Source organism: Ahaetulla prasina, chromosome 1, assembly GCF_028640845.1.
Source record: "Ahaetulla prasina isolate Xishuangbanna chromosome 1, ASM2864084v1, whole genome shotgun sequence".
NCBI lineage: Eukaryota > Metazoa > Chordata > Lepidosauria > Squamata > Colubridae > Ahaetulla > Ahaetulla prasina.
Window position 1 is genome coordinate 361,588,216 of NC_080539.1, and position 17,333 is coordinate 361,605,548.

The 17,333-nt window shown below is 43.0% G+C and overlaps 1 protein-coding gene across 1 annotated transcript; it reads left to right on the forward strand.

Moving 5' to 3' along the window:
* The first annotated feature begins 2,760 nt into the window (after positions 1–2,760).
* On the forward strand, positions 2,761–17,333 carry TEKTIP1 (tektin bundle interacting protein 1). Its single transcript, XM_058163351.1, has 4 exons — positions 2,761–3,048; positions 9,302–9,531; positions 12,564–12,689; positions 14,496–17,333. The coding sequence occupies exons 1-4, from the start codon at positions 2,951–2,953 to the stop codon at positions 14,639–14,641; spliced, it is 600 nt and encodes a 199-aa protein (XP_058019334.1). The 5' UTR covers positions 2,761–2,950; the 3' UTR covers positions 14,642–17,333.

The window sequence follows — 17,333 nt, forward strand, 5'->3', positions numbered from 1 at the left end:
AGAAGAAATTTCCTGATAGAGCAATTAATCAGTGGAACGACTTGACTCTAGAAGTTGTGGGTGCTCCATCACTGAAGGTTTCTAAGAAGAGATTGGACAACCGTTTGTCTGGAATGGTGTAGGGCAGTGATGGCTAACCTTTTCCGGACCGAGTGCCCAAAGTGTGAAATGCGCACGTGAATGCACATGCGTGCGCCCAATCCCCCAAAATGCAATGCATGTGCGGCCTCACGCATGTGCGGCAAGACCATTTGGCTGGTGGGAGGTGCGCGCATGCAGAGCTGAACTGGGGGACAGCTCACATGCCCAACGAGAGGGCGTTGCGTGCCACCTCTGGCACGCATGCCATGGGTTCACCATCACTGGTGTAGGGTATCCTGCTTGAATGGGGTTGGACTAGAAGGCCTCCAAGGTCCCTTCCAATTCTGTTATTCTTTTATTCTGATTTTGGTGCTGAGGAGCATAATCCCAAAGAATTTCCTTTATTTTAGATACTGTATAGTTTTAGATTTAGGTCAGGCTTTCAGATCTTAAGTTATAGTGCCTCTATTCACACAAAATATGATTCAGCCCAAACCAAACTCTGTTATATCCTCATATAATTATCTGTGCCTTTGAACAGTAGCTTGCAATCCATAGTTTAAACCTTACTGTATTGTGAGTATTCAGCCATTGAGTTTTAGCAAATTATAGTTTTAAAAAATGATTTAAAATTGACAAAACACCGTTGAAAATAACAGATGAAATAATAATTACAGATGATTCTATTAAACAACATGGAAAATGTAAAGTTCTTCATCCGTTGTAATCATCTCAAAATGTTAAATGTACAGCAGATTGCTTTTAGTTGCTATAGAAACAATTTCAAATTTCCATTAATAGAAGGAAGCAATCTGTCATCGAATCTTTGGGTAGCCTCATAGACACTGATTTCACACGTTGCATTCATACCATAATATCATCTGCTTGCTGCTGGTTTTTCATGCTGTATTTGACCTTAGCATTGTTGTTTAATCATAGTTAACTCATTTAGCTCAATGTGTTAACCAAGCTGGATATCAAAACATCCACAAATGTTTAAACCGTAAGTTGTTGAACAAACCTTAAAATATTTGGGTTTCTCCGACAACAAATCATAAACCATAGCACGCATGCAGCTATGACCAGGCTCATAACATATTATGCAAAACATGTAGATTTATTGCTAATTACCATCAATTGCTGGTTTTCAGCCACCACATAAGATAGATTTCCTCCAGAAACGTGTCCCCAACCAATGCTTCAATCTTCCAGTGATGTATCCATTGCCACTGTTAACTATCCCAAAACTAAAACTGTATTAAAATATAGGATGATCTCTCTGCTAACTTCAAGTATGCATCTCAGTGTTACTTCACGCTCAAACTTTTTTCACCAAGCAATTTTGGTTGTCTGCAACAAAAGTGCTTAAATCTTTCTTCGTTTGTTTTTGATGCCTTTGAGTCAGTATTGATTCCTGGGAACTAATTTCTGCAGTTTTCTTGGTAGGAACATAAAAGGATTGTTTTTAAATTGTGGAAAATTGCAAAATCTGCGGTATTGCTAAAATAACAGATGGGAGTCACAAGGGGAGGATATGCTGTTAATTGCTTACCTGTGGCTTACTGCATAAGCCACAATTATCTATATTCATACAACACAGCAAGCTAGATGCCATGGTTTATAAACTGCAGGCTTGGATTCAGAGATCTGTCAAGCCCCATGGAGCTGAGCAACATCAAAGAAGCAAAAACAATACAGATTACAGTAATTACTTTTAATGTTTGGTGTAAATGCAAAATCTTGAAAAATGTAAGGCAACTTCAAGCTTTTGGGTAACTTTTTTTAGATGTGTGGACTTAAATCCTGTGCTAAAGAATTCCCTTCTTTAAAAAGTTGGAAAGCTTGAGAATCTACTGGGGTTAGATGGCCAATATATTTAAATAATTTAATGAAGGATCCTTGGTGCTCTCTGAGCTTGCTTGTTTTCTTCCAGACATTTCATTACCCTAACTAGTAACATCATCAGTGCTACTGAGGAGTGCTATTTGCTGTCAGTTTATATTCTGGTGTCTTACCTGTTTGTGGGAGGGAGCGGTCTTAGGGATTCTGTTTACGTATGGCTCTTTGGCAGTTTTTTGATTGGGGTGTTGCTTACTTGGTTCTTGGTCTGAAGTTGACCTTGGAGTTAATCTATGCTGATTTGAGTGCTGATTACTGGTGCTGGAGTCTTTAATTTAATTTAATGATTTAATTTTGAGCAACATTTGTTTCATTGGTAGGGAATGGGATTGGAAAGTGATCCTCTCTCCATCTGAACCCCTTGACCAGTGTTTCTCAATCTTGGCAACTTTAAGATATGTAGACCAACTTCCAGAATTCCCCAGTCAGCCTTTTGTATCTTGTATCTTAAAGTTGCCAAAGTTAAAAAAAACACACAACACCACCGATTTAAGAGGAATTTCCGTCCCATATTGATGGGTGGTTAATTGAGCAGAGTCTCTTAGAATGATTCCATGTTTCCTGGTGCCTGTGCTCTCTATCCTTCCTTTCCCAATTTCCACTATTTCTCACAGTATCACTCCAAGACCCCAAAAGATGTATGATGTACCACCAACCCAATTGCAAGCAACGCCAGGAGGGAGAAAGGGAGGGGGGGAGAAGGATACTGTCCCTTCTTCTCTTCTGTAAAAATTGGGGTTTTTTTCCTGGTCAGGACCTTCTTTTACTATACCTTTTCTCCCCCTTCCGCTCCTTTGGACCTAACACACTCCATCTTTCATTGTTTCCTTGTTGCTGCACTGGTTGCTAAGGGGATGGTTGCCAGGAGGTGTGTAAGTCAAACAATGACTGACTCTTGCTCTTCCCTCCAGCCAAAGGGAAACTCTCTTAAGCTGGCCTGGGCTGCAGGAGGGGACATCACAGGCTTGCAATGGATTTCCGTGACCTGTCCTACCGGGATTTGGTACTAAATCGTCCATATGTCCCTCTTAACACCTTAGAAACTGACTTCCCCACTCCGCTCTACAGGTGAGTGTTTTCAAAAGGGTGCAAGCTACTATCACATCCTGGGCTTTATTTGACAGGGAGAAGCGGTTTCCTTACTGTACATGGTTTGTGGCGATGTTTTTCAACTTTGGCAATTTGAAGATATGTAGATTTCAATTCTCAGAATCCATCCATCCTTCCTTCCTTCCTTCCTTCCTTCCTTCCTTCCTTCCTTCCTTCCTTCCTTCCTTCCTTCCTTCCTTCCTTCCTTCCTTCCTCCCTCCCTCCCTCCCTCCCTCCCTCTCTCTCTCCCTCCCTCCCTCCCTCCCTCCCTCTGGTGGCTGCAAAAGTGATCAAAACTCCACCTCTTTGTTTTGTGCATCCAGCAAAGATTCGATCCAACTGGGGCAGCCACCATTTCTGACCACACCCTGTTAAGGGTAATGTGGGTTCACAACAAAAATTGTGGACTGTTGAGCAGAGTACCCTACGCATGAAAACGACTGAGACTGGTTGTATACAATAACAGTCACTTGCGGACAAACTGGGGTTTGATATTCCTTTACTTTTAGGGAAAAGGCAAAGTCATAGTCCAAAAACAATCCAGGTTATACACATATAAAGCCAGTCAGTCTGGGAAGTTACAAATATCAAGTCTTCTTACCAACGTAGACTTGCACAACAAACAAGGTTTTCTTTCAGTTTGGCAAAACACAGTTCAATTCACAACAGTCAGTATTTTGAGGAATCAGTAACTAGCCACGATCAAGCAACAATCATAAAGCTCAAATATACAGTTGCAGCATGTCATCAGGTTACAATACTGTAGCGTCCCTGTAGATTCCCCACAAGCCATAATTTAGTAGTCCTTTTATACATTGGCTACAGAGCTCAACCAATCAGGATGCTTGCAATGATGCAGCACAGCCTTAAAGCAATGTCATGCCTTTATACAAACATACATAGTTAGTTTATGTATTGCCTGACCAACTAGTTAGGCAAATAACTAGTTATTAATAAACATCCCCTTCCATTGAGGACCCGTATACTGCACAAATCAAGAAGAGGGCCGTGAAAATATTTACAGATCCCTCACATCCTGGACATAAACTGTTTCAACTCCTACCATCAAAACAATGCTATAGAGCATTGCACACCAGAACAACTAGACACAAGAACAGTTTTTCCCCCGAAGGCCATCACTCTGCTAAACAAATAATTCCCTCAACACTGTCAAACTATTTACTAAATCTGCACTACTATTAATCTTCTCATCGTTTTCATCACCAATCTCTTTCCACTTATGACTGTATGACTGTAACTTTTTATTGCTATCATTAAGGGTTAAATTGCAACCTATGACCATTATTTGGGGAGGAACAGGCTCAAACTTAATCCCTCCAAGACGGAGTGGCTGTGGATGCCGGCACCTCGGTACAGTCAGCTGCAGATGCGGCTGTCTGTCGGGGGTGAATCATTGGCCCCGATGGAGAAGGTATGCAACTTGGGCGTGCTCCTGGATGGTCGGTTGTCCTTTGAAGACCATTTGGTGACCGTCTCCAGGAGAGCATTTTATCAGGTTCGCCTGATCCGCCAGTTGCGTCCCTTCGTGGACCGGGATGCCTTATGCACAGTCACTCATGCTCTCGTTACCTCTCGCCTGGACTACTGCAATGCTCTGTACATGGGGCTCCCCTTGAAGAGCACCCGGAGACTTCAGCTAGTTCAGAACGCGGCTGCGCGGGTTATTGAGGGAGCGTCTCAGAGCTCCCACATAACACCTATCCTGCGCAGACTGCACTGGCTACCTGTTGTTTTCCAGGTGCGCTTCAAGGTATTGGTTACCACCTTTAAAGCGCTCCATGGCTTAGGACCGGGCTATCTACGGGACCGTCTACTGCCGGCTTCTATCTCCCATCGTCCAGTACGCTCCCACAGATAGGGACTCCTCAGGGTGCCGTCAGCCAAACAGTGTCGACTGGCGGCCCCCAGGGGGAGGGCCTTCTCTGTGGGAGCTCCGACCCTGTGGAACGAACTTCCCCTCGGATTTCGACAATTACCTGACCTTAGGACCTTTCGCCGCGAACTTAAAACTTATTTATTTAATATGGCTGGACTAGCCTGATTTTTATTTTTATTGGATGGGTTTTTAAAATTTTGTGATTTTACGGGAGAGTATGTTTTTTAACATTTTGGGCATTTAAATTAGTTTTTTAAGGGATGTTTTTAATTATTGTGTGTATTTATATTTTATCTGCCTGTTCACCGCCCTGAGTCCTTCAGGAGAAGGGCGGTATACAAATTAAAATATTATTATTATTATTATTATTATTATTATTATTATTATTATTATTATTATTATTATTATTATTATTATTATTATTATTTGTGTTGTAAATATTGTATCGTTGATGAAGGTATTTTTTTTCTTTTTCTTTTATGTACACTGAGAGCATATGCACCAAAACAAATTCCTTGTGTGTCCAATCACACTTGGCCAATAAATTCTATTCTATTCTATTCTATTCTATTCTATTCTATTCTATTCTATTCTATTCTATTCTAATTTCCTGACACACCCTTTAGATGCTCCTGATTCCTACAGTTTGGTCTTTGGATCTTGCAAATTTTACAAACAATCCACCGTGCCTTTGCCCTTTGCCCAATGCTTTCCCTCCTACATTCAAAAGGGTGGTTTCCTTTCTACAGCTTCCTACAGACGTATTTACCCATTCCAGAGGGATCTTGGAGTCCTAGCGGACAACCTGAGGGCAGGACAAGAAGCAATGGGTGAAAATATCTCAGGGGCTGCCACAAAGAAGAGGGAGTCAAGCTATTCTCCAAAGCACCTGAGGGCAGGACAAGAAGCAATGGGTGGAAACTAATCAAGGAGAGAAGCAACTTAGAACTAAGGAGAAATTTCCTGACAGTCAGAACAATTAATCAGTGGAACAACTTGCCTCCAGAAATTGTGAATTCTCCAACACTGGAAGGTTTTAAGAAGATATTGGATAACCATTTGTCTGAAGTGGTGAAGGGTTTCCTGCCTAAGCAGGGGGTTGGACTAGAAGACCTCCAAGGACCCTTCCAACTGTTATTCTATTTTAGGGCAGGGGTGTCAAACTCAAGGCTCGTGGGCCAGATCCGGCCTGCGGGGCGCTTAGATCTGGCCCATGGGGTTGCCCAGGAAACAGCAAAGGACCAGCCTGTGGTGACTCTGCCAGTGAAAACAGAGCTTGGGAGCCCATTTTCGCTGTCGGAGCACTTGGACCATTACAGGCACCCCCAACACGAGTGATGTCAAGCTGGCCACGCCCCCTGGCCACACCGACCCCACCTCCCGAGGTCAAACACAACCCTGATGCAGTCCTCAACAAAATCGATGTGACACCCCTGTTTTAGCAGCTCAGATAGTGTGTCAGGTCAGTAAGGACACGTACAAATCTCTCTTTACAGATGCAGAAGAACATTTTAATTCCAAATAGTGGATTAAATGAGCTCATTTCCCCTTCCAAAGTCCCATCCTTTGAAAATGAGCCTTTCTACAAAATGCGGGCCTGGAGACTTGTAGGAGATGAACGGGGATCTATAAATTTAGTTCATTTTTGTCACAATTATTGCTCGGAATTGTTGATTTGGCTATTCAGCTTTGAAAAGGCCAGATGAATCATTCTTTTCAAAGAATAAATAACAGGTGGAACAAAAAGGAAAAACAGTCGGCTCATTCACTTTTCAGCACAATTTTTATGGGGGTGTTTTACCCTTTTATCCAACTCTTTAGGGAATTCTGGATTATAAGCCATTCACTATCATGCTTCCGGGTTGAAAGGCTTAGCTGGTGACATCACCATTGCCCTGGGGACATCTGGCTGAGGACTCCTTTCATGTCCCTGTTAATGTACCCACCAAAGTGGTAACTATTTATCTACTTGCGATCGCTCATTTGTATTACTGGGTTAGCAGGAGCTGGAGCAAATGACGGGGACTCGCTCTTCCACATAGCAGCCCTAGAGTCTCAAACGCGGGCTTGCTAATCATCAACCCAGCGTTCTAACTTGTGAGCTTACCACGGCCCCATTATAAACCATTAAATTATTCCCACAACAAGCTTGAGGAGAGAAGCTAAGAGAAGCTCTTCTGAGTCAGAGTAGCCCTTTTGGTGCTTGGTGTCCCACAGCGGCCAATTAGATGCCTTTGAGATGCTCACAGGAGATGGAAACATCTCCCTCTCCTAGCATTGTTTTCCTTCAGAGACTGCTGTCCTGCAACCCAGAAGGAAGACTAACCCTCAATAGACCTGCCATTGGTGGATTCATAAATCACTTTAGCTTTTGGCCATCTCAGCATCTTGTGATGTTGAATTCATAAGATTTCATTGTGGAAAAAGTTTTATTTTGTCTGTTTTACCTCTTTGTCTGAATTGTCATTCAGGAACTGATCCCTGGTTTTAAGAGAATGAAGAAAACTTCCTATTCAGGGGGTCGCGGGAAATCAAAAAAAGGCAAGATGGCAACCCCGACCAACTTGTGACCAAAGTCATAAAAAGGGCTGGGTCTTCAATTACATGGCCGTAGCACCCATCTTTACTTTTGGGGACCTGTTTCTTAAGAATAATTCTGTTCCAACCCCCTTTCTCTATGCCATAAATGATTCTGTGTGTCTTAATTATGAACCTTTTTTCCAGTTTAAAGCACGTTCAGTGAAAGGAAGCTACTGAAGTGCCCTGATCTTGTTAATTTATGTTAGTTTAATTGATTATGCACTTATGCACTTTACCTATTTATTTTATTATTTTATTTTATTTTATTTTATTTTATTTTATAATTATTTTATTTTATTTTATTTATATCACACTTATATGCTGCCCATTTCACTGAAAGTGACTCTAGGCGGCTTATGTCCTTTTTCTAAATGTTTTGATCAAACAGTTTGCAGTATTCCTGATATGAACATAGTATAGTATAGATTTGTCTAAGTGAGCAGTGTGTTGGCCCAGAGGTGGAGCTCTCACATCACAATCAGGAGGCCGTGAGTTCAATCCTGCGTAGGGCAGATATTTCTCTCTCTGGGCATAATGAGTAATTGTCTGCTGCGAACTTTGTATAGGGATCAGGAAGGGCATCAGGCCAGTAAACTTTACCTCTGCTCAATCACCCTGATTCCACCTCCATGTAAGGGATTATTACCAGGTTATTAAAAGGGGGAAAAAATTATCTAGATCCATGATGGCCACATGCTCCATCGCCCCAGGTCAGATCTCTGTGGCGTTTCTTTCGTGAACTTCTCCGTCTGTTTCCCTGCCAACGACAAAATAGAAGCTCACAAAAGAAAAAGATCTTACTGCTTGGCGTGCTGCCGGTGTTGGGATGCCCCGCCTCCCCACAGCCAGCTGGTCTTCAGGTTCACGTTCGCACATGCACACACTTTTCTGTTTGGGCATGTGCGCGCACGCAGTTTCGGCACTCGGTGTCTAAAAAGTTCACCATCACTGCCCTAGCTTTTTCCAGTTCAACAAATCCACTCCTTTCTCCACTCTATCTGAATATTTCATGTCTAATTATGTATTGATAGCTCTGACCCAGGGGTGAAATCTAAAAATTTTCTCTACCAGTTCTATGGGATTGGGTTAATTGGTGGGTGTGGCTTGGTGGTCAGGTGACTGAATGGGCATGGTCAATAATAATGAATAATAAAAATAATAAAGTATACAAAACTTGGGAGCGCACCGGTCTACCTTCTTTAAAAATAGAGGCACCGGTCTACTAGCCGCCTACAGCGCTGATCAGCTGTAGTGCGGCTCTTTGAAACGCCGTGGCAATCATTTAAGACCGTTTGCAGCTATATCACCACCGAGAGCTTCAGGGACAGAGAAGAGAAACAGCGAGGCGTGGGCGGTGGGGGGGGGGCAGGGATTTTGCTACCGGTCTCCGAACTACCCGCCCCCATCGCTACCAGATCGTGCAATCCGGTCCAAACCAGGAGCATTTCACCCCTGCTCTGACCCCATCAGTTTGTATGGAAAGTCAAGATCTCTTTATATTTGCTTCATGTGAATCACAGTTTGGTTCAACCCCTGGTCCAATTTGATTGGCACTTAATACAGTAATAATAATTTAATAGAGATCCTTTCTTCTGGAGTGTGCATTTAATGTAAGTTTAAACTGAACTGAACTTGATATCTCAGTTTACTCCTGGGCATGCTGGTCACTCCAAATCCATATCCCTCTCTGTGTTTTCTTGGCCAGCCATGATGGCATCTGGGTAATAAGGTGTTTTTTTTCTCCCCCTTTGACAGTGATCAATACCTTTCTCTAAGAGGACCCCGGAATGCCCCTGTTATAAAAGAGGCCGTCCGCTGGAAATTCACCCCTATGGGGTGGGATGCCATCCCTCAAACCTGGTATACCGGTCTGACAAACAGCCACAACCGGGATGCCTGGTACACCCTCACTGAGCCCCTGGGCCGGGAGACCTACCACCGTTGGCAGAAGTCCAGTGCCAAACAGGAGAAGGCTCTACCGCCTGGTAAGTGTTTGAGGCATGGGTGGGCAACTATGGCAATTTTAGGAGCTGTGGACTTCAACTCCCAGAATTCCTGAGTCAGCATGGCTCAGGAATTCTGGAAGTTGAAATCCACAGGTGGTAAAGTTGCCATAGTTACTCACTCCTGCCCCCCCCCCACATCTTCTTTTAGCTCTCTCTCACCAAATCTGTGTTCTTGCTAGAATTATTATATATTATTTTTATTTTACTACTTCTGCAAATAACTCAAGGTGGCAAACATATCCAACACACCTTCATCCTCCTTTTTTCCCCACAACAACAACCCTGTGAGGTGGGTTGAGCTAAGAAAGAGTGATTGGCTCAAAGGCACCCACCAGTCTTTCATGGCTGAAATGGGACTTGAACTCATGCTCTACTGCTTTCTGACTTTAGCCCTAGCCTTAAGCACTAGACCAACCCAGCTATTATTTAATAGTTATTAGTTAAATATTAATATTTTCTGATCATAATAAATTATTAACTAATAGTTGCATACAGTATATTTAGCAGGAGCCCTGGTGGCACAGTGATTATAATGCAGAATTCTAAGCAAATTCTGCCCACAGCTGGGAGTTCAATTCTGACCAGCTCAAAGTTGACTCATCCTTTCATCCTTCTGAGGTCGGTAAAATGAAGACCCAGATTGTTGTGGGCAATATGCTGACTCCGTAAACTACTTAGAGGGGGCTATAAAGCAGAGTTCCCCAACCTTTTTGGGTTGTCAGCCTTGGGGATGGTGGAGCAGGCGCATTTATGCACACACAAACGGGACCACACACTTGCCACAAATGAGGCCATGAGTGCCCGCGTGACCCTCGCAATAAAGCCAGCGCCCGTGTGACACTCAAGGTGACACTAGCGCTCGTGCGATGCTTCTGCACATGCACACACGCACGCACACTGGCCAGCCACTCACACACCCTGTTGGCCAAAGGCCACAGTCCAGTAGTGGCCCACAGTTTGCGGACCCCTGGTGTAGGATCTCCTGCTTGAGCAGGGAGTTGGACTAGAACAAAGTTCCCAAAATTTCTTGGTTGGTGGCCCAGATGGGAGGAGGAGTGCCTTTACATGCGCATGTGCACACATGAATGGGCCTGTGTGCATGTGCCCCACACAAATGAGGCCACGTGTGCAAATCGGGCTGTGAGTGCCCGTGCAAAGCTTGTGGTGACACTAGCAACTGTGTGACACTCATGGCGATGCTAGCGTGAATGGGGGTGCATGTACAGATACACACCCGCACTGGCCAGCCACTCATGTGGCCTGGTGGCCAAGAGGCCACAGCCTAGTAGTTGGGGACCTATGCTGTAAAGGGCATATAAGTCTAAATGCTATTATATCGCTATTTAAGAGTAGTGCAATATCTATTTTTGCCCATAACAACCCCTGTGATGTAGGCTGGGCTGGGGACAATTGGCCCAAAAGCTCCCAGGGAACTTCCTTAGCTGAAGGATTAGAACCAGGGTCTCTCCATCCAGAAAATTCCTGTGGTCGATGAGGGACCAGAAGCTGCACCCTCTTCTCCTGCTCCTCCTCCAGCATCTTCACCCTTACATCAAAGTATCTTTCATCCAGACCAGAGGTTTCCAACCTTGGCAACTTTAAGCCTGGAGGACTTCAACTCTCAGAATTCCCCAGCCAGCAAAGCTGGCTGGGGAATTCTGAGAGTTGAAGTCCTCCAGGCTTAAAGTTGCCAAAGTTGGAAACCTCTGATCCAAACCATAGAAGGTGACCCCACAGTCATTTTGTGCTGCCTGCTAACATTTGTCCCAACTGAGGTAATTTGACAACTGTGGTATTTGCTTAAGAACCACCACAGAAAAGGTCCTGGAATTGTGCATGGTCATATAGTAATCAACTTTACGGCCATCATGTTCTAAGACTAAATTGTAGGGTCAATTACAGTTGTACATCCAGGACTACCTGCATTTGCTACTGACCAGTAGGAGACACTATAGATCTTCCATATATTGGAGTTTTCTGACATAGATTAGCTTCCATACATTGAAACGAGTATGTTTGTCTGAAACAAAGACCACAAGGATCTTTTCGTAGCTTTAAATGCATCATATCCTAAGAAAGGAATCAATTTTAATTAATAGTACTCTGACTTCTGATCAATAAGGAAGGTAAAAGGTTTGAACAGCATTAAGCTCAGGGGCTAGGATGTTGAGCTTTTCAGTTGAAAGGTCGGCAGCTCAGCGGTTCGAATCCCTAGTGCTGCCGTGTAACGGGGTGAGCTCCCGTTACTTGTCCCAGCTTCTGCCAACCTAGCAGTTTCAGAAGCAGGTAAAAATGCAAGTAGAAAAAATAGGGACCACCTTTGGTGGGAAGGTAACAGCGTTTCGTGCGCCTTTGGCGTTGAATCATGCCGGCCACATGACCACGAAGATGTCTTCGGACAGCGCTGGCTCTTCAGCTTTGAAACGGAGATGAGGACTGCCCCCTAGAGTCGGGAACAACTAGCACGTATGTGCGAGGGGAACCTTTACCTTTTTAAGCTAGGAGCTAAACAAACTGACATAACCAATTAAAGCAGGGGTGGGGAGCCATGGCCCTTTTTTAACTTGTGTACTTCAACTCCCAGAATTCCTGAGCCAGCCATGCTGGGAGTTGAAGTCCACAAGTCTTTTTTTTTTATTTGCATTTATATCCTGCCCTTCTCTGAAGACTCAGAGCGGCTTACACTATGTCAAGCAATAGTCTTCATCCATTTGTATATTATATACAAAGTCAACTTATTGCCCCCAACAATCTGGGTCCTCATTTTACCTAACTTATAAAGGATGGAAGGCTGAGTCAACCTTGGGCCTAGTGGGGCTTGAACCTGCAGTAATTGCAAACAGCTGCTGTTAATAACAGATTGTCTTACCAGTCTGAGCCACAGAGGCCCGTCTTAAAAGGTCTTAAAAGGGCCATGGTTCCTCACCCCTGAAATAAATTATTGACCTTTTCAGCTGTGGCAATACCAGATGTGGGCTCACAACTGTGCTTCTGCACTTTTCTATCCTCAGGTTACGCCCAGCGTTTGCGAGAGAGCAGCTGGTACGATCCGATCATCCCTCCTCAGTATTCGGATCCTAACACACGATGGGGTGCTTTTCTATGGAAGGATAAGAGTATTCCTGGCAAAGAATATGGTAAGAAGCAGGATAGGGATGAAGGAGTGTGGAGAAAAACTCAGGCGGGGTGGTTTCATCAGAGAACGTGTAATCTAGTTCAGGGGTCACCAACCTTTCGGACCTCAGGGACCACCAAATTCATAATTTTAAATCCCGCGGACCACTAATATGAATTTTTTAAAAAGATAAATAATATTTAGTGCAATATAAAAATGCAAATAATCTTTCTTGTGGACCACCAGTGGTCCACGGACCACCAGTTGGTGACCGCTGATCTAGTTCTTGAGTGTACAAGGGGAGACCTCAGTCCCCCACCCTACATGCCTTTTTCTCAATTCTAGAAAAATGGATCATCCAGTAAAATTGATCGGGATAAAAAAAATTATCACCCCGAAGCTAAAAAGTATTGGGCCAAAATACAAGGTTGGCTACAAGATTTAATAAATTGCCAAACTGAGTTAAATCCGGAAACATTTCTCCTGGGATATTAAAAACTAAATTTGATAAAAAAAATAAGATATCTGATCCTACATATACTAATAGCAGCAAGAATTGCATTTGCGCAATGCTGGAAGGAACATAATTTACCACCAGAGGGATTAATTATCTAGAAAATATTTGAATGTGCCGAAATGAATAAACTAACCTTAGAATTAAAAGAAAAAGATGATTCGGAGTATTATGCGGTTTGGGAAAATAGTATAGGTGGATAGACAACAGAAACAAAAATAGGTAATATTTATAAGGAAGTTGAGGATGTATATGTATATTTAAGAAAGTTGAGGATGTATATGTATATGTATATGTATATAATGTAGATTTTACTTGAACTGTTAATCCAAAGCATATAAAAATGACAGTCTGTTTGACTATGTATTAGAGTTATGGAAAAGAAAAACGACAATAAAAATTATTTATAAAAAAAATTATCACACTACAGATAGGCCTTGATGTACAACCACAATGGAGTCCAAAACTTCTGTAAGACAAGGACTACCTATACCTTCACAAGTTAAGAATGGCCCCTTTTCTTATCACCTGCCATCTTGATGGTTTTTCTTTGAATTGCTGGTCTTGAACCTTATGTGCAATAGGTGGGCACCTTCCAGTGGTGAAATCCTCAGCTGATAGCCACCAGTTCTCTGCCCTGTGCATGCGTGTCAAATACGTACTGCGTGTGCACATATGCTCCAAAAGCATGCCCTGCATGCATGCGTAGTACGCATCAAACACATGCTTTGTGTGGAAAAAGGAGGCTTGGGAAGGTAAGTAGAACAGCAAGGAGGGGAACAACTGTGCCTCGCAATTTAACTTCGCTAGAAAGCAGGATTTCCTGCTTTCTAGTGAATATAAACCGTGCAGTACAGCTGATCGTCAGAAATACTAGTTCAGATGAACTGGTAGCTTTTTAACTACTGGTTTGCCCAAAGTGGTAGCTTTTTTTTTTTTACTATTAGTTCACCCGAACTGGTAGTTTTTATCACTACTGGTTCGCCTGAACCGGTAACATTTTACCCCGGCGCCTTCTTTGACTCCCCCAAGAGACACTTCCAGGTGTCTCTTGGATGCTTTGCGATAACAGCTCCCCCAATTCCCAGGTCTTGAAGAGGTGTATGCAGAATATAGAATAATAGAGTTGGAAGGGACCCTTGGAGGTCTTCTAGCCCAACCCCCTGCTCGAGCAGGAGACCATTAACCATTCCAGATGGCTGTCCAGCTTCTTCTTATAAACCTCCAGCGATACACATGAAAACAAGGAAATTCACCTTAATTTACCCCAGCCCTCTTTTTAATCATAACCTCCCTAATTCTTTTTTTTTCCAGTCGTCAACCGCAATCGCTGTGCTGAGGAGCTGAAGGGAAAACCAGGCTATGTACCCCGCCTTTCTCTCCACACGCCGGTCTTCACAGCAAAGGACTACCGCACCTGGAGGATGTTCAGCCACCAGCCTTCAACCAACAACCAGTAAAGCTTCTTCAGCTGCTTGACGTGATATGATAATCCTCCTTCGTGGTGCAAGGTGGGGATAGCATCTCCCCTTTGTGCTCGGGGCCCGTATGTCCTAGGCCCAGAGCCTTGGAGTGATGTGGCATGGCAACGTAACCATGCAGCCTGGATCATGTGGATGTGGCCCATTTGTTGCGACAGTGCTGTAAAAGGAAGGGGCCGAGAACGCTTCTCCCTTTTACCTGTGTGTTTGTTTTTTAATGAAATTGTTGGGCAGACAATTCTTCATGTACTTCTTTTATACAATGCAGAAATAACTGGTGGGACTCCCTGCTGTGGAATAGCAAGAGCAGTAGCACTTAGATTTAATATACAGCTTCACAGTCATCTCTAAGGCAGTTTACAGAGTCAGCCTATTGCCCCCAACAACCTGGGTTCTTATTTTACCGACCTTGGAAGGATGGAAGGCTGAATCAACTTTGAGCCGGTGAGAATCGAACTGCTGGCAGTCGGCAGAATTAGCCTACAATACTGCATTCCAACCACTGTGCCACCATGACCCTTTAGGATGACCCCCGCACACACTTTAATGATGTGGGTTTTTTTTTAAAAAAATGAGAGAGAGAAACTACGGAAAGATAGAAGAGATGAAGGCAAATGACATCTGAGGTGATATAACATGGTTGAAAAACACCAAATAGAGTGCCTTTACAACTCCCTTTTAAGAAAACCATGGGAAGTAAGCCTGCGCATAAAATGAATGCAGGTTGGGGATAATTAAGACATTAAGATAATTAAGACATTTTCAATAACTCACCTTAACTGGTAGTGTTCTAATGACAGCCTGGGAGCCATCTTTTGGGGAAGCGTTAATTAAGATTCTTGTGCCGAGCGTGGGCTGGCAGTTGGACTTTCTAGGACATCAACTCTATGATTCAGTGATTCTTGGCTGCATTTCCTTACCTTTTAGATCAGGGGTCTCCAACCTTGGTCCCTTTAAGACTTGTGGACTTCAACTCCCAGAGTCCCTCAGCCAGCAAAGTCATTGCAGTCATAAGTCAAAGCATCAGATGACCAGATTTGAATTTTCAGTTGTTTTTACAAGATTTGTTAAGTGAATGCTGCAGTTGTTAAATGCGTCCATTTTCGTCCAATGGGCGTTTTTTGCTGGAAACAGGAAGTAGACGCTAGAAACCAGCCAAAAAAAGAGTCACAGATTGTAGTCACGTGACTGCAGATGTTGCAAACAGCTGTAAAGGTGAGCCGGTTCAAGCCCAGTGCCTGACCTGTCATCATTGTAAACCTCGGGTTTCTGTGGTCGTCATAAGTCTAAAAACGGCTCTGGGGAGCTCCATGGTAATTTGGAACAACCGTTAACCGAATGGTTGTATGTCAAAGAATACCTGAGTCAGCTTTGGAAGGCATATTAGGCCGGAAGCTTCCGTGCTGCCACTTTCTTCTCCTGTGTGGGAAACTCTGGGAGTTGAAGTCCACAAGTCTTAAAGGGACCAAGGTTGGAGAGCCCTGTTTTAGATCAGAGCTCAACATACTGTACAATGCCAAGAGAGATAATTATGTACCTTCCCCCACACTCGTATACATATAAAATAGCTGAAATCTCAGTCAATGCTCATGTTTGCATTGGGATCCCCAGAGAATGCCGAACTCTGTGTCCGGTGACAGCTTAAAATCTAGTAATAGTTTGGTATTGGTAATTGGTATGAAAATAATGCAATCTTGTGATGCTTGCAAGAAGGTTGGTGACTCATTTTAAGGTTGGTTTGGTGTTTTGAATGGATTGCGATGGCTTTTACCAACTTTTCCAGCTCATTGTGGTTCTTTTAAGCATCTTAATCTACCCATTTTACCAGTCCTAATATTCCCAAATGGAGCTGATTTTTTCCACTTTTGGCAGTTTTTAGGAGGAAAATAGTTTGACACCATTTAGATTTTTTTGGTTGTTTAAGGGTCCTTTAAAACTTAACCAAGAATCATGAGGGATCAAAATCACTACAAGAATCATGATATTTGCGGTTTGCAGTAGATTCGCAAAGGAAGCCATGGTCTGCTCTAAACCTTTTAATGCTCGCTAATTAATATTACCCCTTTCACACATCTGACTCACTTGACTTTCTTCAGCAAGAGTTTTTCAGATCAAGGACTGCAATCCTGACTAAAACTGTACCAAGAACTATTCTTTGTGAAGTGGATGGAGCCAGATTAAAAAGAGGACAAAATAAGAAATGGATAATAATCAACACTAAAATGATCACTCCTCTTTTGTCATGGTCCTTACTACAAGGTTATATGCACAGTTCCATTTGATCTATAACAGGGTTTTTCAAATTTGGTAACTTAAGATGTATGGACTTCAACTCCCAGAATTCTCCAGCCAAGCTGTGGAATTCTGGGAGTTGAAGTCCACACACTTTAAAGTTACAAAAGTTTAAAAAATACTGATCCATTCGTATTTCATATTTATTATTTTATATGTTAAAGTGATTGGCACTTTATCTCTCTGCCTGAAAATGTATGTGTCTTAAGAGTAATTCTAAACCACATTGAGATTTAAAGAAAAAAAAGAAAAGAAAGAAATATACCATTAATGACTTCGGCTGCACAATATAGGCACTGATGTAAAATGAGAGAAATAACATGCATTAAGGGTGTCCATCTGGTTTGTTTAACATGATGCTATTCGCACAATGTATTCC

Bases quoted from the DNA above. Each gene is read 5' to 3' on its own strand.
- TEKTIP1 (XM_058163351.1), top strand. From the start codon at position 2,951: ATGGATTTCCGTGACCTGTCCTACCGGGATTTGGTACTAAATCGTCCA. The intron at 9,532-12,563 runs GTAAGTGTTTGA...TTCTATCCTCAG, and splicing joins GGAGAAGGCTCTACCGCCTG to GTTACGCCCAGCGTTTGCGA. The intron at 12,690-14,495 runs GTAAGAAGCAGG...TTTTTTTTCCAG, and splicing joins TATTCCTGGCAAAGAATATG to TCGTCAACCGCAATCGCTGT.